Genomic DNA, 23,909 nt, shown 5'->3' with positions numbered 1-23,909 from the left:
AATAGCCCCATCTAAAAATGAGATTTTAACTTTGTCTCCTAAACTTAATATTTTCAAAAATGGCCCTTTCTAACTCATCTTTGACCATGTATTAGGAAATCTAACACGTCTTTGACGACATGTTAGCATAACTCGTCGTCAAAGACGCGTTGGATTTCCTAACGCATGGTTAAAGACGCTAACACGTCGTCAAAGACGCGTTAGATTTCCTAACACATAGTTAAAGATGAGTTAGGCCTCCAAACACGTAGTCAAAGATATGTTAGCATCAAACGCATAGTCGAAGATATGTTAGCTTTTTTGTTTGTTTTTTTAATATTATATTTTTATAACTAGTTTTACTTATTTTCTTTTTCTTTTATAACTTTTAATGTATAAAATTTTATATTATTTCGAATATACCGACGAGAAATGTTTACTTTTATCTACGGACCGACATAAATTTTATTTAAAACCGAGCGGGGTCAAATTTTATTGAATATTTCGATATTGATTTGGCACGGCTCGAGTTTGAGTTAGTTTATGTCGGTCAGTAGGTAAAAGTAAGCATGTCTCGTCGGTATATTCGAAATAATATAAAACTTTTATATATTAAAAGTTATAAAAGAAAAACAAATATAAGTTAAACTAGTTATAAAAATATAATATTAAAAACAAACAAACAAAAAAGCTATCATATCTTCGACTACGCGTTTGATGCTAACATATCTTTGACTACGTGTTTGGAAGCTTAACTCATCTTTAATCATGTGTTAGGAAATCTAACGTGCCTTTGACGACGTGTTAGCGTCTTTAACCATGTGTTAGGAAATCCAACGCGTCTTTGACGACGTGTTGTGCTAACATGTCGTCAAAGACGTGTTAGATTTTCTAATACATGGTCAAAAATAAGATAGAGAGGGCCATTTTTAGAAATATTAAATTTAGGGGACAAAGTTGAAATCTTATTTTCTAGATGGACTATTTTTTAGATTTTCCCTAGATTTATTTATATATAGTGATTTAATTGTTTATACACTTTTAGACACATCAATTATTGATGTGTTAATAAAAGGGTCACATGATGCTCTCAAACACGTGCCTACCATCCACTTTTCACAACTCTACCATACGACCTACACTTAAAACAAACAAAAGCCTATTCGGAAGCTTCTATAAGGCACTCGATTTTCATTTTTTAACGACCACGAATAACAGCTCGGCTTCTCAAGATAAGCAATGACAAAAAGCAACCTCATACACCTACGACTGCGGACATTGTTTGGTTGTCAAGTCCACCATCTCCATTTTCAAGAAAAACCCGTCGCTGAAAACCCACTACGATAAAACCTTATTGAAATCGGATTAAAACTTGAGTCTACCAGCCTCCAGCCTAAATCTTCACTTTCCCTCAATTGCCACCTCGATTTATATGTTAATAAAACCACTAAAACAAATGAATTGTTTTATCATATGTATATCGAGCATTTGGAAATTAAAAAAGTATGTAGTTCAGTTTTTTTTTTCCACCAAATATTCGATGCTTAAATTTATCTAACCCTTCTATTATGAAATTTGAACCATTGATCTTCAAAGAGAGAAAATAACCATTACATCACCAGATTTCATTAAGCCAAGTGTCGTATGAAGTTGGATCTAATAAATATGTTTGTGTGTGGCGGACCCACTGATTTTTTTTAGATTTTTTATACTTTCATTTAAATCCTCGTACAAGAAAAGATAGTTAATTAAAAATTTAAATCTTTTATATTTGAAGATGAATTAGTCTCACACGTTAAAATGAAATAATAAGAGTTAACAGACGGGAACAAAGAAAGCGAGTCTTGCTTTGTTGTTTTAGTTTATGTTTGTTTGACTATTGTTCTATTTCCATCCTAGCAATGCCAAGAGAGCAAGGTTAAGGGAGAATGAATCACACAGTTAAGAGCATTTTATTATTATACTTGATACTGATAGTTATAATTCAGCATTGATGAAACTTTACGAGAGGCGTTACCAAAATGATATTTGAAAAACGACGCAGAATAAAGAATTTTAACGGTTTTTGTAACATCCAGATTTTATAAATATATTTTAAAATTTAATAAAATATGAAAAATGTTAATTTTTAACCAGGAGTGTAAGTGAGCCAAGCTACTGGAGCTCTTTTAAGTTAAACAAGTCGAGCTAGCCAAACTCCAGTCAGCTCGTTTACACGATTTAACCTGACTGGTCCTAACAGGATCCTGATATCACCTGACCCCAACTTTACAAGCCAAGCCGTGATCAAATAAGGCTAGAAACAAAATGTCAATGATTAAAACCCTTTGTAAAAAGCATCCAAGTTCTGAAATATTATTGCAAAACGGACTACATACAACCAACACTCACAAACCGACACGCTTTGTGAATGCAACGTTTCATCTTTAAACAACACCCAGTTCCACATATTCCAAGAAAACAAAAACGATTCAAATATCTGAATATCAGACCTCCAGAAACTAAATCCATAACCGAAATCTAATCTACAGTTTAATGTGATGGCCTCCCTAATATAGCAGCATAAAACATCAGCTACAAGCCAAAAATCTTCTGCTCTACTGGGATTCCAGGCACGTTTAAACTGTAAAAAGTCAAACCACAAATCACAGTCAACCAAAAACAACAAAGTCTTCTACAAATGTATATCCTGTCAAAAGTTACAAAATCCGTATCAAGAAATTCCGGGTTGTGTATAACCTCTAACGGGTCTGGGGCTGTTCAAATGCTTGCGGCTCGCTTGAAGCTCACTCGAAATCAGCTCCTTTGTAAACAAGCCAAGCTTGGCCTGTGGCTCGATCGTTAGCTGGCTCATTGGATCGTTTATAATAAAATACAGTTTGGCTCATTTGAAAAACTATAACAGAAATTAATATACAAATTATGAATTCGGTAGTTTATATTAAATGATAATGAAAATTGCTTAATATTTAAAATTATAGTTGGCTTATTTAAGACCAAACTTTAATAGATGAATTATAACCCCCCAAATAAATATACAAATTATAGTTTCTGTAGTTTATAAATTTTGCAACATATGTATGCTACAAATATTAATTTTAGTATTTGTATATTAATATGTGTAAAAAATAAAAAATTCTATAAACTAAAAAAAAAGCCAGCTTGACCAGCCCCACGAGCTTTTGATGAGTCGAGCCCTGGCTAAGGTCAGCTCGGCTGGAGGCTCGCAAGATTAACTTTGAGCTCGAGCTCGAACCCGAGTCCAACCTAGATCGGTTTGGCTCGTTTACAGCCTTAACTAATCAACCATAAAATGTATTTTTAAGCAAATTAATAAACTGATAATAATTTTATAAAATATCCAGCAAGAGAAAGATTGATTACCTAAAGAACTGAGTCTGGCAAGATTATGAAGAAAACTTATCCGACTCATCTGATCTGAGCTGGAGAACACAGTAAGCCAGAAGCATCTGATCCCACCACCGCAAGATTACAAACAGTACAAAGCTGACCTTCCTGGGAAACCACAAAGTGTGAATTACAGTATGGGCACAACACATCCTTCTGCCCCCTATATATTGGCACATAAGTTGCCCCACAAACAACAAACGGGTTCCTAAAATCATAATTCAACTCTGTAGAATCCTTCATGTTCCTCTCAGCAGCCTGCATAACTGATCGTGCAGTTTTCATCTGGTTTTCAGCAGTCGGATTCGTCTCCAACAACCTCCTTGCAAAATTTGATGCAGTTATTAAATTGCCTGCTTTGTAACAAACAGTCATAGCATTCATTAATGCAAGCCTTAAATGTGGTAGTTGAAGATTGCAGTGAGTGAAATAAGCTGCTAGTTCTTGTTGACGAACGGGTTCGTTTTTTAACTCACGCCTTCTGAGTTCCATTTGTAAGCCCAAAACATATTCTTTGACGATAATAATCAGCTCTTTAACTTCATCGACCTCGCGTCTCGTCTCGACTACAATAAGCGGGATGGTGTGTAGAATCGTTAAAAAGAGGCGTAATGCTTCGGTAAACTTCCCGGTTGTGGTCGCTTTATAACCAGCTTTGAGTTTGTCTTCTAGTTGGGAGAAAGTGAAAACAAGTGCGGGTGGGGCCCGGACGTTTGGACTTGCTGAGTCACTCCAACCGTGTTCGATTGCTAACGAGATTACCGGAGCAGACGCGAAAGCCCGTAAATAAGAATGACTTCCCATGTGGAGATCAATGAAAAACGACTTTAACGGTTCAAAATTTTTAATCCCCAGTTGGCGCGATAATAAACGCATTGCAGTGTCAAAGTTACCAGCAGCAGCGTGTTCGGCCGCCAGAGACGATTTCTGCACCCAGATTTGGCTGACAGGCATACCCGCCGTGGGGGCCACGAAAACCGAAGAGCGTGATGCGGTTTTTGGCGTTTCAACATCGGGCGGAAGTTCAAGATCTTCAAGATCCCAACCTCCCTCATCGTTATCTTCATGTGCCTCGTCATCATCCAGCACCATGCTGACATCACCATTTTGGATATTATTAATATTATCCACATCAACAATATCCAACTCTTCGCCCCAGTCAGCCTCATCAGCATCCTCGTATTCCTCGTTTCCGCCTTTTGCATTATTATCAAGACCGCCTTCAAATATCCCTTTCATGGTCCTCAATAAAGGCCAATCTCCACCACACGTGACAGGTGTTGGTGGGATCAAAAGCGAACCTGACCAGCCCATGGGCAAATTAGGAATATTACCATTAAGTTTATCAGCTAATTCTTCAGCAATATCATTCAATCCATGAGTTTTAGCTGTCGCGTATGCTAACGGTAGATGACCAGCATTGACCAATATCTTGACCCGTTCTTGAACATCACCCAAATACAAAGCATTATGAAACTGACCCATAACATCATTCTTCACCTCAGCAATCTTCATCATTTTAGATAACTTATCCAAATTGCCCGTTATCAGATATAAAAACGATAACCTCTCAAAATTCTTCGTCCGTTGATACGCGTACTCAACAATACCTGAATTACCCTGACGAAGCGCCTCGACACCTAATCGATACCAGTGATCTTTCTCATCAATCTCTTTAGCAGAAGCAACCGCTATCTGAATATTCCCACTTTCGAGTGCTAAATTAAAGCGGGTTCGTTCATCTTTCACAAAATGCAACGCAACTTCCGGGAAACCCTTTTGTTGTAAGTATGCAATCATTGCTTGCCCACAAAGCTCTGAGTTTCTGATCATACTCATCACATGATCATATCTTTTCTTTAATAAAGATAGCTTGAATATGTATTCGGTTGAATCGATAACAATTGGGCGGTTTTTCCCATCACGGTCCAAACAAAAGAGTGTGTTTCCAAATATTTTGGTGATGTAAACCGGGACATCAAGGGTTTTAATGATTCCACTGTCTCCATTAGGCAAACAGTATTTAATATGGGTTAAAGTTGTATAGATAAACACACCATTATCATCCCATGAACCGCTTTTCACTCGGATGGTCTCGTGAAGCGTGCACCGGTGAACCAGCTTCTTATCAGCTATGACTATTGAATGTTTACTAAGCAAAGCAACACTTTCCATATCATTTGACCAAACAACATACCTTACAGAAGATGTTTGTAGGTCACCGAGAACCAACCGTTGTTGAAGGTCAAAGATGTATACTCGATCTTCCGCCCTGCATAATAAGTTACCCGTACCCGCATAGAATATAGCATCAGCGGGAACCGGAAGCGCACTCTTTTTCACAATATCGTTTTTCAAGTTTTTAACCAACACTTGATTGGTGCTCTTTTCAAGGACCGCGAATCGGTTTCGCGCCACGAAAACCGCGGACCCACCGACCCCACGTTTAGCTTCTTGAACCGTGTCTCCTCGAGTGATAGTATCTTTAGGTATGATGTACAATTCGTACGATCCACCATCGACATCCGAACATATTAGAACCGCGTTTTCAGTTGGGCTGTACGAAAGGGTTCGTGGGCCCTGGTTTAGACTAACTGACCCGGGCCTGCGGATGGGTAATATTTGGATATCTTTTTGAGATGTGTACTCATAAAACCGGAGAAAACGATCTTTTACAAAGTATAACGAGTCACCACTGACTGAGAAAGCGGGGCGTTCGCGTTCTAACTTGAAAACAATCATGCCACTGTCGTGACCAGCTGCTAACAGGTTCATCTCAGGATGACAGCCGAGGATCCAGAATCGGTCGTGCTCACGGCGGAACGTTTGAAGACCAGTACGTTTTGTAGCATCCCAAACGCGTATGCTTTTGTCCTCTGAGTTTGATACTATGATGTCTTGTCTTGCATGGAAAAGAACACATGATAAATTGTTCATGTGACCTCTTAATGTGTCTACTTCCCAAGCTTTTGTATCTGAAAGACAAAAGTAAGTAAATTAGATTCAGATAAACTCTTGGTAATCTGTTGTATTTAATTGTAATTGTGATTATGATTATTATGAATACAAAGGGTCCTATATATAGATAAACACAAAGCATTAGGGCTGGCTATAATAACCAGGGCCAGGCCCATACTAAACTAATGCTATCAATTAATACTCCCCCTCAAGCTAAGGCCGGGGGCCGACTCTTAGCTTGGACTTCAAAAGGAGAAAACAGTCCGATGGCAGCGGCTTCGTGAACACGTCAGCAATCTGATCATGAGTAGAGATAAACTGAACAGCTAGTTTTCTTCGAGCAACCTTCTCACGAACAAAATGAAAGTCTACTTCCACATGCTTTGTTCTGGCATGGAACACTGGATTAGCAGATAGGTATGTGGCTCCTAGATTGTCGCACCATAAGATACGAGGTATCGGCATAGGAACACGAAGTTTAGTCAACAACGCTTCAAGCCAAGTCAATTCGGCAACTGTATCAGCCAAGGCCTTGTATTCAGACTCAGTAGATGACCGAGATACAGTCTTTTGTTTTCTGGCTGACCATGAAACAAGATTCGATCCTAGATATATAGCATATCCCCCCGTGGATCGACGATCATCTGGGCATCCAGCCCAGTCTGCATCAGAGAAGGCTGTTAAGTTGTGAGCATCGGTGTAGGCATGTAGGACAGGAGAGGATTTGCTGGAGATCAAGAGTCCATGTGTAGCAGTTCCGTGGAGATATCTTAAGATACGTTTGACAGCAGACCAGTGATTTTAAGTAGGGGAATGCATAAACTGACAACCCTTGTTGACTGCAAAGGTAATGTCAGGACGGGAGAGTGTAACATACTGTAATGCTCCAACCATTTGTCTATATTTAACCGGATCAGCAAAAGGAGAACCGTCACCAAGAGAAAGCTTTGCACTGGCAGTACAAGGAGAGGGTACCGGTTTTGACTGTGACAATTTAGCTTGGTCCAACAGTTCAGAGATATATTTCTTTTGGGAAAGAATGACATCAGACCCGGTACGAACCACTTCAATACCCAGAAAATAAGACAACGACCCCATGTCTTGGAACTGCAAACGAACAACTGAGGCACCGCACAATGTGATCAATAGCCTGGTTGTTATTCCCTGTCAGAATGATGTCATCAACGTACACAAGCATATACATAAGTGTCCCATTATTAGAATATATAAATAAGGAGGGGTCTGTTTTGGATCCCTGAAATCCGAGAATAGTTAAGGCAGACGATAGCCGTTCAAACCACGCTCGGGGAGCCTGCTTGAGACCATATAAAGACTTATGCAGGAGACACACATGGTTCGGTCTCTGGGGGTCAACAAACCCTTGTGGTTGTGTCAAATAAACAGTTTCCTTGAGATCCCCATGTAAAAAAGGCGTTTTGAATATCAAGCTGCCATAGGGACCATCGATTAGTGACAGCCAGTGAAAGAACAACTCTGATGGTGGTGGATTTCACCACTGGACTAAAAGTTTCAGTGTAATCTATGCCTGGCTGCTAATGAAAACCTTTTGCAACCAATCGCGCCTTGTAGCGCTTAATTGCCCCATGTTGATCCCTTTTGACTTTATATACCCATTTACTATCAACAATATTAGTATCAGGGGCACGAGGGACTAAAGACCATGTACCATTACGAATAAGTGCAGAGTATTCTTCTGCCATAGCCTTGCGCCAGTGAGATTCTTTGTTGGCAATGGCAAAGGAGGTAGGTTCAATATCAGGTGGGGTGGTGGAGGTGTGAAAGGAGGCTGGATTGTGAGGGTTGTTCTGTTTGGGGTTAGGTCTTAGGTTTGGTGGACGTGTACGTGGTGGTGGTGGTGGTGCGGTGAGGTAGCAGATGTGGTACTAGTGGAATGTGTGGATTGGGTAGATTGTGAAGTAGTGGATGGGTCGGAGGTGGTAGAGTAGCGGACAAAAGCTGGGACCGAAGGAGCTGGTTGGGTTGAGGACCGACGGGAGTAGGTAGTAGGCTGGGTAGTGGTAGGCTGGGCTTGTGAGGAAGATAGAGTGTGGGCTGGTTGTGACGGTGTGGGTTGGATCGGTGGGGATGAATGCGAGGGCTGTGGTGGTGGTGAAGGAGGAGGAGATGGTGTATCTTGGTCCGGATCTAAAGGGTTGGTTCGAGCTTGGGATGCTTCAGAGAACGGGATGGCACCGGTTGGATAAGAGGAAACATATGGGTTAATAGGTGTTGTAGAATTGATGGGTTGGGAAGGAGACGGAGCAAGAAAAGGAAACGTGTTTTCATGGAACCGAACATGTCTAGCAACGTAAATGCGTTCGGTGACAGGGTCAAAACAACGATAACCATGATGAGATGTGTTGTAACCAAGGAAAATGCATGGTGTAGAACGGAAATCCATCTTATGAGGATTATAGGGACGAAGATGAGGAAAGCACCGACACCCGAAGACCCGTAGGAAGGAGAAATCAGGTGTACGTTTGAACAAGTGTTCAAAGGGGGATATGGTGGAGTGTGTGCGAGAAGGCATGTGATTGATCAAGTAAACAGCGGTTTCAAAAGCATAATGCCAGAAACGTTGGGGAACATGAGCCTGTGACATGAGTGTTAGCCCAGTTTCAACGACATGACGATGACGGCGTTCAACTGTATCGTTCTGTTCGCTGGTGTGGGGACAGGACAGACGGTGAATAATGCCAATTGAAGTGAAGAAAGAGGAAAGGTTTCGGAACTCCCCTCCCCAATCAGTTTGTATCGATTTGAGTTTGGTGGAGAACTGCCGTTCAGCCATAGTGACAAACTGTTTAAAAATTGCAAAGACATCAGATTTACGTTTTAAAGGAAATAACCACGTGAACTTTGAGAAATGGTCAACACATAACAGAAAATAATTGTGGCCATCAAAGGAAGTCACAGGTGCTGGCCCCCACACATCACAAAAAACTAATTCCAAAACATGAGAACTTTTATAATCAGAAGGTAATAGGTTTAGTTTGGAAGATTTTCCAACTGAACAAGGATTACACTTAAAATCAAAAGTCTTAACAGAAACAGGTAAATGATATTTAGAAAGCATAGTCTTGAATAACTGGGAATGTGGGAATGTAGAAGGCTTGAGGATTGGGGTTCGATGAGGCATTGTGGGCAGGTTGTAGTTGATACCCTAGACGGCCAACAAGCTGCTGGATTGCTTGAACCGTATCAGCCGGAACGGATGGTGAAGTGGCTGCTGTGGCAGCATTGAATGCTTGAGCAGGGGCAACCTCGATGTTGGGTTTTTGGATCAAAAACTCGTGGTCGGCAAGGAGACCAGGAAGTTCATTGAATACCGCGGTAAACTCTCTAGCAAATAAGGTTTGTTTGACACCATTGTATTCCTCGTGAAGACCTGCAACAACAAGCATAACAATATCTCTATCTGGCATTGGTTGTCCAATGTTAGCAAGGGCGTTTGCATACTCCTGTGCCCTCGCGAGGTATGCAGCCGGCGTCTCGTCTCCTTTCATCTGAATCTTCAACAGTTGGGCTCTCAAGGTAAACTCCCTAGAGGAGGTACGTGGGGCATAGGCCCGTTCAAGACCGAGCCAAAGGTCACGTGAAGTGATGCCTTGAACGTGTTGAAAGCATGATTCCGAAAGAGTAGAGATAATTAACATTCGGACATGTGCATCATTGCACAGCCAAATCGTATGGTTTGGATTGGCTTGGGTGACCGGGGCTGTTCCTTCTTTTCCAGAAGAAGTTGCTGGAGAAGTGATGGTTGCAGGAGGACATGGAATACTCCCATCGACATAGCCGAAAAGGCTGTGGGTTGTAAGGAACGGTTGAATCATGCGTTTCCAATGACCATAATTTGTAGAGTTTAACGTGAAGCCAAACTTATGTGAATTATGTGAAGTCTTTTCTGCAGTTGTGAAGGCTGTAAGTTGATCAGCCATTGTGGAATGATCAGAAAAGCTAGAACCCTAGGCTCTGATACCAAGATAAACTCTTGGTAATCTGTTGTATTTAATTGTAATTGTGGTTATGATTATTATGAATAAAAAGGGTCCTATATATAGATAAACACAAAGCATTAGAGCTGGCTATAATAACCAGGGCCAGGCCCATACTAAACTAATGCTATCAATTAATAGATTCAACAACAAAATCCTGTAGCATTTTGGTAATAACATCAAAATATTCGTGTGGAAAATTTTAAATTAGTGTAGTAATTTTCAACTTGGTACAAGAAAATTCATAACAATGAATAGGAGATGGTAACAAGTATGGCAAATCGGATTCAAAAAACCCAAAATTCGATTCAAACAGAATTCGAATTTAGGCCTTGAATCAGGTTCTTGTAATGCGACCTGGACTCCGAGTGCGACCTCACATAAAATGTTCAACGGTTCGACCTCACCTCATCAATTGAGAACACCAGCCGCTCTATCTTGTACACGAAAGTTTTTTACATATTGTTAAGATTATGTGAATATAGATATCAGAATTGTTAAGCTTTTTAAGTTCTTGTTAGTTCTTCAAGTTTTGTACACAAACAAACAAACATACCCAATAGAATCCCACTCATAGCATAAGCTATTAGTAGGGTCTGGGGATTGGGTGATGGAGACTAACCTTACCTCTATCCCAAGAGATAAAGAGGTTGTTCCTTTTATTATTATTATTATTATTTTTTTTTTTAAATTACTATTATTTCCTTTTTTCTCTTCTTTTCAGGTGTGGAATATAGCATGCATATAATATATAACGTAACTAAGACCATCAGGACAAACAACCATACTAAATCAGTAACAGTAATAAATAATAATAATAATAACAACAACAGGAGGTTGTAAACTACCGCTAATCATAGAGGCTAAGTCATACAAAGGGGGAAGCTAAAGCCCCAAGGCAAACCAAAGACCTAACTAAGACATATCTATGTACCCCCCAAAGCGTCCCTAACCCAAATCTGATGTCTCTAAGAATACCTATCGGCTATCACCGATCATCTCCTAGGAGAGGCACAAGTCAAACAAATTCTGTCTCACCCGTTCATCCGATGTCAATTTGGGTTTGCCTCTACTTCTCTCCACAGTAAGGGTTTCCACAGAATCGTAAAAGTTGCACGTTCATAGATTTTTACAAAGCAATCTACTAGCATATAACCTAGTGATTCTGAGTAAAAAACTTGAACTAACAACTTAATAATTGTGATCTCTATAAACACATAACCTTAAGAATCTGTAAAAACACTTTTGTGAGCAAGATCGAGCGGATAGTTTTACCGGTTCACGCGATGAGGTCAAAATGTCGAGCAATTTCAGTGATGTTGGCGCTCGGTAATGATATCGCACGATAAGAACTCAATTCAAATATCTGAAACCCGAATTCGAATTCAGTTCGGATCGAATTTAGGGTTTTTTGAATCAATTCGAATAATGAACACCCTTCTAGTCACTACCTTAGTAACATACATTTACTAACTGAACACTACAACATTCTACAAAAAACACACATTGCAATTTACTTAACCTTCTTTTTAACAGCCAAAGTGGCACAGTTTATCTTAAAGAACATATTACTTGCTTGGTTTTAAAATGCGTGCATCAGGAGCGCATAATGCGCAATGCACTGATGAGGTCGCATTAGGTGTGGCGGTGCACTAGGATTCCCTGATGCGAAGATGATTCTCTCGAAATCACATAATGCGTGACGTGCACGATGTGGTATGATGTGCGCAATTTTGAGTTAACGTAAGTTCCTGGATAGATTACCTGTACCTTATGCATAGACTACTTGTACACATAAAGTTAAAAGACTTATTTTGGGTTATACATAAAAACTTCTTTGGTTCTACTATAGGTTATTTTTATATATATTTATCAAATTTAATCTCTAATTTTTTTAGTGTTTAAAGCTAACAAAATGACATATTATCTATAATAGTTTTTTTAGTGCATTTTTAATAACTAACGCCTAGTGTACGTGTTGCATGCGCATTGCGCATCACCCATCAGATTTTTGGATCAAAACCAACTTTTAAAACCAAGATTGCATGACTAACAAAAGACAAGATAACAAAACACATACCATTCATTCGCCAAATCTTCACTTGGCGATCATCAGCTCCCGAAACAATAAGAGGAAGGGTAGGATGAAACGATGCCCAATTGACGCCTCGGTCATGACCCTCCAATACATACTTCACAACAGCATCAACGCCTCCAAAGAAATCTGTATTCATCTGACTCAACCGCAGGATATCATCGGCAGGTGAAGCAGTTTTCTTCTTCAGGGCACCGATATCCCAAACTCTAACAGTCTGATCTAATGACGCTGACACCACAAGGTCCTCCTTCGGATGGAACAACGCACACATCACATAATGGTTGTGTCCAGTCAGAACAGATATGCACGTACGCGACTGCCAGTTCCATATCCGGATAGTCTGATCATCACTGGCACTAACGATCCACGGATTCTCATGGTGAAACTGAACCGTGCGAATGTAATCAAGGTGGCCAAGAAGCGTAAACAAACACCTGTGCAGCTTGTAGTTCCATACTTTGATCTTGTAATCATCTCCTGCATGTACAACTCATATGTAAGGGCTTTGATTTAACCATTATGAAGAAGATACAAGGATAACAGTTCGTATGTATATAGAAATCAAAACAAAACAGATCCAAAACATTCACATACATACTTTTTCAGATTTTAAACATTGCAGAAAAACGATATGTGTGACACACACTTAAAACCCTAATTTGTATGAATCAGGTAAGTCCAGTGAACACGGAAGACATCAAATTCTCCAAACCAAGATAACAAGCTTCAAATCCAATCATCATCAATGCACATGATGCATATGTAAGGGCTTTGATCTAACCAGTACGAAGAAGACACAAGGATAACTGTTTATATGAATAGATCAAACAGAACAAAATGATTCACATGCTTTTTCAGATTTTAACATTGCAGAAACATAATATCACAAACTTAAAACCCTAAGCAGTAATAAGTATGAATCAGTTAAGACATCAAAGTATATAAATCCAATCATCATCAATGCACATAACAGGTCATCTAACAACAACAAAAACGTAAAAATAATTGAATGGAATTGAAAAGCAATAAACCTCCGGAGACGAAAAGCGGCTGCGATTGATGGAAGTGGACGCCGCGAACGGGGCCGTCGTGTTCGTCGAAGCGATCAATGAGAGTGCCCATGCGGTAATCCCATAGCTGGATGACACCACTGTGGAGACTAGCGAGGATCCAAGGGCGCTTGCTGTGGAAACTGAGGCCTTTGACTCGGTTACTCTTCGTCTCGAACTTCGTCAGCATCGTCTTCCGTAAGTGACCTGATTGATTGATTGATTAATTAATCAGATGATGTGATTATAAGTTGCAATTGAATTGGGGATAGAGAAGAACGTAGAGGCAGTTGTTTGTCTGTTATTGTTACCTTAATAGATCTGAGACGTGAATTGGAGAAGTGATTATTCGGTGGAAGAAATGGAGGTGGATCCAGTGTTTGTGTGTGTGAAAAACAGTGTTAGATCCGACACTGGATAGAGAGATTGTTTTTAGATAGACTTTGACTCCAAAACCATATCACTACTTTCAAAGTATATTACAAAATAAAGTACTTCTAATGAGATCTAAACATCAGCAAAGAAACAAGTACTAAAAATATAAATATTAATAAACTACTAATAGCATGAAAAAAAAAAAAACAGTGAAAAGCTATAGTAACGGGCACATAGAACATCATAGGGACACAAACAGACAATGATAAGATAACATGCAAATTTCCCTTAGTGATCATGGTGATGCGGAACACAAATTCATTAAGAATCTACAATTCATTGTCTGTAGTTCATAGTTAACTTCTAGGTCTTGCTGTATTTTCATATTTTCCATGACATATGTTTCCATCGAATGAAATTGTTAAACAACACCGATCCAATGTAAGAAAATTTGATGGTAAAGAGTTGCAGATAGCATGTATCTCTATTATGTCGGTTTACATGTCCCTTGTCACCAACGAGTTCACTAACTATGAGGCTTCTAAATTACACTAGAATCAATGTCATTAATAATCTTAGTTGATTTGTTGGTGTATGTAGGCAATCGGTAAGTATATCTGACATGGTAATATAGGGTTTGGGAAAACGACAAATTTTTGTTTTTCAAATTGTGAAGTTGTCCTTACTAAAGGAGGGAAACTTCCAACCGCAATTGCAAATGAGTTTGAAGAAGATGAAAAGGTTTGACCTTGTTGGATATTTAGATACACAATGCCATTATTATATCATAATACTATGTTATTGGCAAATGTGTGAAGCCATGAACAAATTTGAGTAGAATGGGTTAAATAAGAATTCTTTGTCTGTCACACCCAGACCGAGGTGTTGGACGTGAAGTTTGAATACCAAAAATATAATGGAAATAACGTAGCCAAATGTATATTAAGACACTAGGTCAAGGTTACGATCAAATTGTCAAATGCAACTACAAAGCTAAGCTAGAAATTCAACTACAATCTAATTAGGTGATAGGCTCTACTATCCATCATGGCTTCTTAAGGTTAAGCTCTATGGTTCGACATAAGTCTTCTAAATTGATCTTCTATCTCTAAACAAGCTCATATCTAATTCTCTATATTTCCACATCTTGAAAAAAGACACCTGAATAGATGCTTAAAAAAATAAATTGTCAACTAAAAAGTTGGTGAGTTGATGAGTTAAGTTACAAAACATATGTATGAAAAAATGTTAGTATTATTGGTCAATTTTACTTATGTCTACCAACATAAGATACAAACGGAGCAAACATACGCCACAAGATAATCCTTTTACCATTAAGTGAGTGGGCATAAGTGATATTTGCCCACTGTGTGCGGGGGATCTTCCTCATATAGTACTACCCAAAAATCATGTGGCTCCTAACGGTTAATAATTGTGCTACATTTTCGGGGATTGTTCATGGAAAGCTAAATCGGTATTGAAATAATACACCACTAATTTTAAAAGCATGTTGAAGCATGTATTCACTCATTAAATTAAAAAAAGGGAGCACATGAACTAACCTAGGTCTTGCGTGAAGACAAAAATACTAAAGAAATATTGTATGCTATGCCCGAACGACTCCAAATTATAGGCATCCCTAAATCCATATAACGTGTCATAAAAAGTAATATGCGTCGTAGAAAATGTGCACAAGACCTAAGTAAAATAAGGTTTTTTTATTTGAGGTTATGGTTGCATATTATGACATGAGTCGTAACAAAGCTTCCTTAATTAGAAAGTTGTGATACTGAGCCTTTTAGACTTAAGTTATAATAATACACGATATTATTAGTCATAGGGCAAGATAACTAACAAGTTAGACAAACAATGTCTTCCCGAGTTTAAGTTTCTAAAATTAGGAAGGTTCGAGATGTTATAACATGCTTTCGTTTGTTTAAAGCACATGACCACGACTCCTCCTCGACTAGAACATCATGGATGAGGTTGCATCTTGAACTCTGGTACTTGGTATTCACCCAATGATAAACAATAGTTGAACAAAAAGAGTCGTTTCATCGGTTCTGGAAGAGTAATCAACAGCTAAAATAGAAATAACAAATAAAAAGTCTGGAACATGAAAGTTCAGCAATGGTAACATAGGAACAATAACTTATGAACACACACAATTATGCAATGACAAAGCTTCCTTAGGGCCAGAGGAGCCCCCCCCCCGGTTTTTCGCGTAGTAGTGTAAATTTACCCGTTTTCGTCCGAAATTTTTTATGCGTAGTGTAAATTTAGGCGTTTTCAGCCGAAAATTTAAGTCCGCCCCCCCATCGTTTGTGAATTTTTGTATACATTTTGAGTCCGGCCCCCCGGTGTCTTAGTCCAAGCTTTGCCACTGCAATTATGGGAGTAGTAGCGGACTAGTATTGAGGTTTTGAAACTAGTAGCAGTAGCCTGAAACAGTAAATATGGGTAAAACCATTGCCCGACCACCGTCAACTTCGTTGCTAATCAACAACGCTAACCACCCTGACCATCACAACCATAAAATGTGCTTTCTTTTTTCTCTTTTTTTCTCTCTTCGTGTGTTTATTTACGTATTTGTATGTGTGCATGTATGCTTGTGTATTTGTGGGCGTACGTATGCATTATTTATATGAATGTTTAAATTGTATGTGTAGATTTATCATGTATGAGTTATGCTGTAGAAATTGGTTATGCCCACGTTTACAAATAGAGTGGATGTATAAAAAGTATGGTTTACACATATCTATTATCGACAAATTTACAGATTGAGTGAAAGATTTTTTGAAATGGCATCTTCCGGTGAAAAGTAAGTTGAAAGAAAAAGGAAACTACCTAAGAGGAACGCCTTCTACTATTAGGAGTACTTGTTCCAAATATATAAATACAATGTATAAAGAGAGCACATATTGGCGTTTGGCTAGCATAAATGTGGTTTCATGCCTGATTAGAGTGGAAGGGGCGCTCATGGGTATTACCCATGCACCAGTCAATCACGTACTGCCATCTCATTTCTATCCTCATGTACTCACAAACCACAAATTCACCGGTGACACTTACCCACAAGTACCCTGTAACTTTTTGTGTTTTATAATAATAATTAATTAGTCATTTATGTTTTCCAATTGTCATATATTCTTCATGGCAAAGGTTTGCCATGAATTGCAATTTAGCTATCTACCCACATAGGTAGAGGTGGGTTTGCCTTGTTGTTTGGAACCCATAAAGCTTACCCTTGCACGTGCCCATTCCCCTCTTATACAACGACACAACGTGATGTAGCTAGTCCCATCTGTTATGGCTAAGAGTTCGGTTGCTCTGTGCAAGTACTAAAAAATGACCCTATATATATATATATATATTTTTTTTTAGAATACAATGATACTTTTTTAATAACAATAAACAAAAAAATTATATTGAAATGATCCATTTGATAAAGTTCAGGTGCCCCATGGAGATCTTCTAACAATTTTGAAAACGAAGTTGTTGGTTAAATCTTCACAATCCATACTCTACAATATATCATTATCAATAATAATTATTGTCAATCCATTAAATCTTTATTAAACATTGTCAACTGAATTGCTTTGATGAACTCTACTGAATTTCTAATTGACGGAATGACTCTTCGCAAATCCGCCCTGTTATTTTAGTTTAGGTTCGGGCTAAAGAGTTAATATGTGTGTTGGGGTTTAAATTGGTTATTGACTTAATGGGTGGGTTAAGATGTTTGTTGAATTTTAAAAAAGCTTGTGGGTTTAAAGGTTATTCTTTTAAATTACACACACATATATATAATACATTAAAAATTAAAATTTTATTCCAGCTGGCATGACGTTGTGGGCCCGTAAGACTTATTAGTTGATTCAAGTTTCTAACATGATAAAAGATATGTTGATGTATGTAATTAGATAGTGATAGATAACATGGTACATATTAAGGCACGTGTAGAAGATACCTAAGTTGCCAGTCATAAAGTGAGATATTGTCACATGTTACAATATGCTTAGGAGCCTTTGTGGGATGAGTGTCAAATTTACTCGTAACTAAATTGTTGAATTGGAAAACACAATATAATGCAGATGAGCTAGCTTAGAGTCATCTTGATAACTCTTATGAGACGAATCAATTTTAAAATAAATTGGCTAGCAAAACAAAACATTCGTGCTTGCAAAAACTATCACATGTTTTATTTTACAAGGATAATTCCGCGGTTCTATTTTCGTGTGCGTCATGAACATCGTTACAAGTTGAACTGTAAACAACCTAATCCAGTCTTGACTTGCATGTCGATTTCTCCTAGACTTTAAAGACCTTTTATGTTAGAAAAGAGTCAAACATATGACTTGGCATCGTGGTCATCAAATGGAACTAGAACCCTGGAAGTGATTGTGCACCCAAAAGATGTTCGGACTCAAAAGCATTTTTCACTCAAACAATCCTAACTTTGTGAAAGAAGTTCGAGATAGTTATCTTAAGTTATATACTTGATGGGCGATTATTGGATGTTGAATTTTGTCACTGTTCGTTTTTTTCTTACCAAGATATATGCGTGGAATTTTGTAACTTCCCTATGTTATCACCAAAATCCATATTTGACGACTAACGACTCATGTAACACAAAAAACAACTTATTCCACCTTTTAAGTGACTTTCGTGTTATATGTCAATCATCGAATGTAGCTTGACTCAACCAATTCCTTTGTTCCTTTACACCCGAATCCTGTGATTGTGGAGTTATAACCTGCTTAAGAGGACATTACGTCCACATGCATATAGTAGGAATCAAGTCTAATACACAAAACACAACCTAATTCTCATATCTCATGTCCAGAAACATCTTTATTTATACAATCATATTTTTCATATTATTTTGTTTGTAAACTTAAGCTACACAATAATACCAGGTACGTAACATGCTTCGTATGAAGTTGACTGACTCACACTCACACTAATTAGTAATTTCGTCAAAATTGAGTATTTACATTACACTCACAAGTAACTCATCTTCCTCCCTCAGATCTAATTACACCACCGTTACAAATCTGCATCTCCACCCGGTCACTCAGATCTAATAAGGTAACAACCAACTGCCTCTAGGTTTTTATTTATCCCCAATTCACGATTCAATTCAACTGCAACTTATTTATTAATCAATTAGGTCACCTACGGAAGAAGAAGAAGAAGAAGACGATGCTGACGAAGTTCGAGACGAAGAGTAACCGAGTCAAAGGCCTCAGTTTCCACAGCAAGCGCCCTTGGATCCTCGCTAGTCTCCACAGTGGTGTCATCCAGCTATGGGATTACCGCATGGGCACTCTCATTGATCGCTTCGACGAACACGACGGCCCCGTTCGCGGCGTCCACTTCCATCAATCGCAGCCGCTTTTCGTCTCCGGAGGTTTATTGCTTTTCAATTCCATTCAATTATTTTTACGTTTTTGTTGTTGTTAGATGACCTGTTATGTGCATTGATGATGATTGGATTTATATACTTTGATGTCTTAACTGATTCATACTTATTACTGCTTAGGGTTTTAAGTTTGTGATATTATGTTTCTGCAATGTTAAAATCTGAAAAAGCATGTGAATCATTTTGTTCTGTTTGATCTATTCATATAAACAGTTATCCTTGTGTCTTCTTCGTACTGGTTAGATCAAAGCCCTTACATATGCATCATGTGCATTGATGATGATTGGATTTGTAGCTTGTTATCTTGGTTTGGAGAATTTGATGTCTTCCGTGTTCACTGGACTTACCTGATTCATACAAATTAGGGTTTTAAGTGTGTGTCACACATATCGTTTTTCTGCAATGTTTAAAATCTGAAAAAGTATGTATGTGAATGTTTTGGATCTGTTTTGTTTTGATTTCTATATACATACGAACTGTTATCCTTGTATCTTCTTCATAATGGTTAAATCAAAGCCCTTACATATGAGTTGTACATGCAGGAGATGATTACAAGATCAAAGTATGGAACTACAAGCTGCACAGGTGTTTGTTTACGCTTCTTGGCCACCTTGATTACATTCGCACGGTTCAGTTTCACCATGAGAATCCGTGGATCGTTAGTGCCAGTGATGATCAGACTATCCGGATATGGAACTGGCAGTCGCGTACGTGCATATCTGTTCTGACTGGACACAACCATTATGTGATGTGTGCGTTGTTCCATCCGAAGGAGGACCTTGTGGTGTCAGCGTCATTAGATCAGACTGTTAGAGTTTGGGATATCGGTGCCCTGAAGAAGAAAACTGCTTCACCTGCCGATGATATCCTGCGGTTGAGTCAGATGAATACAGATTTCTTTGGAGGCGTTGATGCTGTTGTGAAGTATGTATTGGAGGGTCATGACCGAGGCGTCAATTGGGCATCGTTTCATCCTACCCTTCCTCTTATTGTTTTGGGAGCTGATGATCGCCAGGTGAAGATCTGGCGAATGAATGGTATGCGTTTTATTATTTAAACCTTGCCACATTGGCTGTTAAAAAGAAGGTAAGTAATTTGCAATGCATGCTTTTTCTATAATGTTGTAGTGTTCAGCTAGTAAATGCATCAAACTAGGGTAGTAATCAGCAGGGGTGCTCATTATTCAAATCAGATTTAAATAATCAACCTCATTGCCTGCCGATCTCAATGAAATTGCTGGACGCTTTGACCACACTGCATCACTCGAGAACACTAACAGCTTCATCTTGTTTATGGAAGTTTTTTTACAGTTGGTTAAGCATATGTGTTTATAGACCAGAATTGTTTTTTTTTAAGTTCTTGTTAGTTCTTGAAGTTTTTTACTCAGAAATCAGAATCGTTAAAGTTATATGTTCCTAGATTGTATAACATATAACTTTTTATGGTTCTGATTTCTGAGTGAAAAACTTCCAGCAACTTAAAAAACTCAACAATTCTAATTTCTATCAACTTATAACATTAACAATCTGTAAAAGAACTTCTATGAATAAGATCGAACAGCTAGTATTCCCGATTGATGCATTGAGGTTGAAGTGTTGATCAGTTTTCAGTTAAGGGTCGCAAGATAAGAACCCGATTTGAATATTCGAAACCCGAATTCGGTTTGGATTGAAATTCAGGTTTTTGAATCCTATTCGAATAATGAACACCCCTAGTAAGATACATTTACTGACAGGGCATGCTAGTGCAGGTTATTACTTTTGTTTAAAGATTATTATTTTTGGTCACAGATTTGTTGAATTTTTGTATCTTTAAAGATGCTGATGAAATAAATGGTTGAATTTTATCGCTGAATCTCATTTACTTACTTTTGTCTTTCAGATACAAAAGCTTGGGAAGTAGACACATTGAGAGGTCATATGAATAATGTATCATCTGTTCTTTTCCATGCAAGACAAGACATTATAGTATCAAACTCAGAGGATAAAAGCATACGTGTTTGGGATGCTACAAAACGAACCGCTCTTCAAACGTTTCGCCGTGAGCACGACCGGTTCTGGATTCTCGGGTATCATCCCGAGATGAACCTGTTGGCTGCTGGCCACGACAGTGGTATGATTGTTTTCAAGTTAGAACGAGAACGCCCCGCATTCTCTGTTAGTGGTGACTCATTGTACTTTGTAAAAGACCGTTTTCTACGGTTTTACGAGTACACTTCTCAAAAAGACACTCAAATATTGCCCATTCGCAGGCCCGGTTCAGTCAGTTTGAACCAGGGCCCACGGACCCTCTCGTACAGCCCAACCGAAAACGCAGTTCTAATATGTTCAGATGTTGATGGTGGGTCGTATGAACTGTACATCATCCCTAAAGATAGCGTCACTCGAGGTGATACGGTTCAAGAAGCTAAACGCGGGGTCGGTGGGTCTGCGGTTTTCGTGGCGCGCAACAGATTTGCAGTTCTTGAAAAGAGCACTAACCAAGTGTTGGTTAAAAACTTGAAAAATGAGATTGTGAAAAAGAGTGCGCTTCCGGTTCCAGCTGATGCTATATTCTATGCGGGTACGGGTAACTTATTATGCAGGGCGGAAGATAGAGTATACATCTTTGACCTTCAACAACGATTGGTTCTTGGTGACCTACAAACGTCTTTTGTAAGGTATGTTGTTTGGTCAAATGATATGGAAAGTGTTGCTTTGCTTAGTAAACATTCAATAGTCATTGCTGATAAGAAACTGGTTCACCGGTGCACGCTTCACGAGACCATCCGAGTGAAAAGCGGTTCATGGGATGATAATGGTGTGTTTATCTATACAACTTCAACCCATATTAAATACTGTTTGCCTAATGGAGACAGTGGAATCATTAAAACCCTTGATCTCCCGGTTTACATGACCAAACTATTTGGAAACACACTCTTTTGTTTGGACCGTGACGGGAAAAACCGCCCAATTGTTATCGATTCAACCGAATACATATTCAAGTTATCTTTATTAAAGAAAAGATATGATCATGTGATGAGTATGATCAGAAACTCAGAGCTTTGTGGGCAAGCAATGATTGCATACCTACAACAAAAGGGTTTCCCGGAAGTCGCGTTGCATTTTGTGAAAGACGAACGAACGCGTTTCAATTTAGCACTCGAAAGTGGGAATATTCAGATAGCGGTTGCTTCTGCTAAAGAGATTGATGAAAAAGATCACTGGTATAGATTAGGTGTCGAGGCACTTTGTCAGGGTAATTCTGGTATTGTTGAGTACGCGTATCAACGGACGAAGAATTTCGAGAGGCTATCGTTTTTGTATCTGATAACGGGAAATTTGGATAAGTTGTCTAAAATGATGAAGATTGCTGAGGTGAAGAATGATGTCATGGGGCAGTTTCATAATGCTTTGTATCTGGGTGATGTTCAAGAGCGGGTCAAGATTTTGGTCAATGCTGGTCATCTACCGTTAGCATACGCAACAGCTAAAACTCACGGGTTGAATGATATAGCTGAAGAATTAGCTGATAAACTTAACGGTAATATTCCTAATTTGCCCATGGGTCGGTCAGGTTCGCTTTTGGTCCCACCAACACCTGTCACGTGTGGTGGAGATTGGCCATTGTTGAGGACCATGAAAGGGATATTTGAAGGCGGTCTTGATAATAATGGAAAAGGCGGAAATGAGGAATATGAGGATGCTGCTGATGCTGACTGGGGAGAGGAGTTGGATATTGTGGATGTGGATAATATTCAAAATGGTGATGTCAGCATGGTTCCGGATGATGACGAGGCACACGAAGATAATGAGGAAGGCGGTTGGGATCTTGAAGATCTTGAACTTCCACCCGATGTCGAGACACCAAAAACTGCCACGACCCGCTCATCGGTTTTCGTGGCTCCGACTGCGGGTATGCCCGTGAGCCAGATCTGGGTGCAGAAATCGTCTCTGGCGGCTGAACATGCAGCCGCTGGTAACTTTGACACTGCCATGCGTTTATTAACTCGCCAGCTCGGTATAAAAAATTTTGAACCGTTAAAGTCGTTATTTATCGATCTCCACACTGGAAGTCATTCCTATTTACGGGCCTTTGCATCAGCTCCGATAATCTCATTAGCGATCGAACGTGGTTGGAGCGAGTCAGCAAGTCCTAATGTTCGGGCTCCACCTGCGCTCGTTTTTACTTTCTCCCAACTAGAAGACAAACTCAAAGCGGGTTATAAAGCAACCACAACCGGGAAGTTTACTGAAGCGTTACGCCTGTTTTTAACTATTCTCCACACCATCCCGCTTGTTGTAGTCGAGTCGAGACGCGAGGTCGATGAAGTCAAAGAACTTATTATTATCGTGAAAGAATATGTTTTGGGATTACAAATGGAACTCAAAAGACGGGAATTAAAAAACGACCCGGTTCGTCAACAAGAGCTAGCAGCTTATTTCACTCACTGCAATCTTCAACTACCACATATAAGACTCGCATTAATGAATGCTATGACTGTTTGTTACAAAGCTGGTAATTTACTAACCGCATCAAACTTTGCAAGGAGGTTGTTGGAGACGAATCCGACTGCTTAAAATTTAGATGAAAACCGCACAATCAGTTATGCAAGCTGCTGA

At 39.0% G+C, this 23,909-nt stretch overlaps 2 protein-coding genes across 2 annotated transcripts; one reads left to right on the top strand and one right to left on the bottom strand.

Annotated features, from left to right (window-relative positions):
* Positions 1–2,321: 2,321 nt before the first annotated feature.
* LOC143609956 (coatomer subunit alpha-1-like) lies at positions 2,322–13,722 on the bottom strand. The gene is made up of 4 exons (XM_077084565.1): positions 13,491–13,722; positions 12,442–12,936; positions 3,364–6,362; positions 2,322–2,602 (listed from the first exon to the last, which is right to left on the bottom strand). The coding sequence occupies exons 1-3, from the start codon at positions 13,696–13,698 to the stop codon at positions 3,409–3,411; spliced, it is 3,657 nt and encodes a 1,218-aa protein (XP_076940680.1). The 5' UTR covers positions 13,699–13,722; the 3' UTR covers positions 2,322–2,602; positions 3,364–3,408.
* Positions 13,723–19,056: 5,334 nt separating this feature from the next.
* On the top strand, positions 19,057–23,888 carry LOC143609950 (coatomer subunit alpha-1-like). Its single transcript, XM_077084560.1, has 3 exons — positions 19,057–19,296; positions 19,851–20,345; positions 21,190–23,888. Exons 1-3 carry the CDS (start codon positions 19,089–19,091, stop codon positions 23,865–23,867), a joined length of 3,381 nt encoding a protein of 1,126 aa, XP_076940675.1. The 5' UTR covers positions 19,057–19,088; the 3' UTR covers positions 23,868–23,888.
* The last annotated feature ends 21 nt before the right edge of the window (positions 23,889–23,909 follow it).

Source organism: Bidens hawaiensis, unplaced genomic scaffold (genome assembly GCF_021521415.1).
Source record: "Bidens hawaiensis isolate Kalapana, Puna unplaced genomic scaffold, B.hawaiensis_p1.1 tig00021836_1, whole genome shotgun sequence".
Lineage (NCBI taxonomy): Eukaryota > Viridiplantae > Streptophyta > Magnoliopsida > Asterales > Asteraceae > Bidens > Bidens hawaiensis.
The sequence above is the reverse complement of the archived record's forward strand: the minus strand, read 5'-3'. Positions and strand labels throughout refer to the sequence as shown.

Coding starts and splice junctions, on each gene's coding strand:
- LOC143609950 (XM_077084560.1), top strand. CDS start 19,089: ATGCTGACGAAGTTCGAGACGAAGAGTAACCGAGTCAAAGGCCTCAGT. Junction 19,297..19,850: donor GCCGCTTTTCGTCTCCGGAG/GTTTATTGCTTT, acceptor TTGTACATGCAG/GAGATGATTACAAGATCAAA. Junction 20,346..21,189: donor GAAGATCTGGCGAATGAATG/GTATGCGTTTTA, acceptor TTTGTCTTTCAG/ATACAAAAGCTTGGGAAGTA.
- LOC143609956 (XM_077084565.1), bottom strand. CDS start 13,698: ATGCTGACGAAGTTCGAGACGAAGAGTAACCGAGTCAAAGGCCTCAGT. Junction 12,937..13,490: donor GCCGCTTTTCGTCTCCGGAG/GTTTATTGCTTT, acceptor TTGTACATGCAG/GAGATGATTACAAGATCAAA. Junction 6,363..12,441: donor GAAGATTTGGCGAATGAATG/GTATGTGTTTTG, acceptor TTTGTCTTTCAG/ATACAAAAGCTTGGGAAGTA.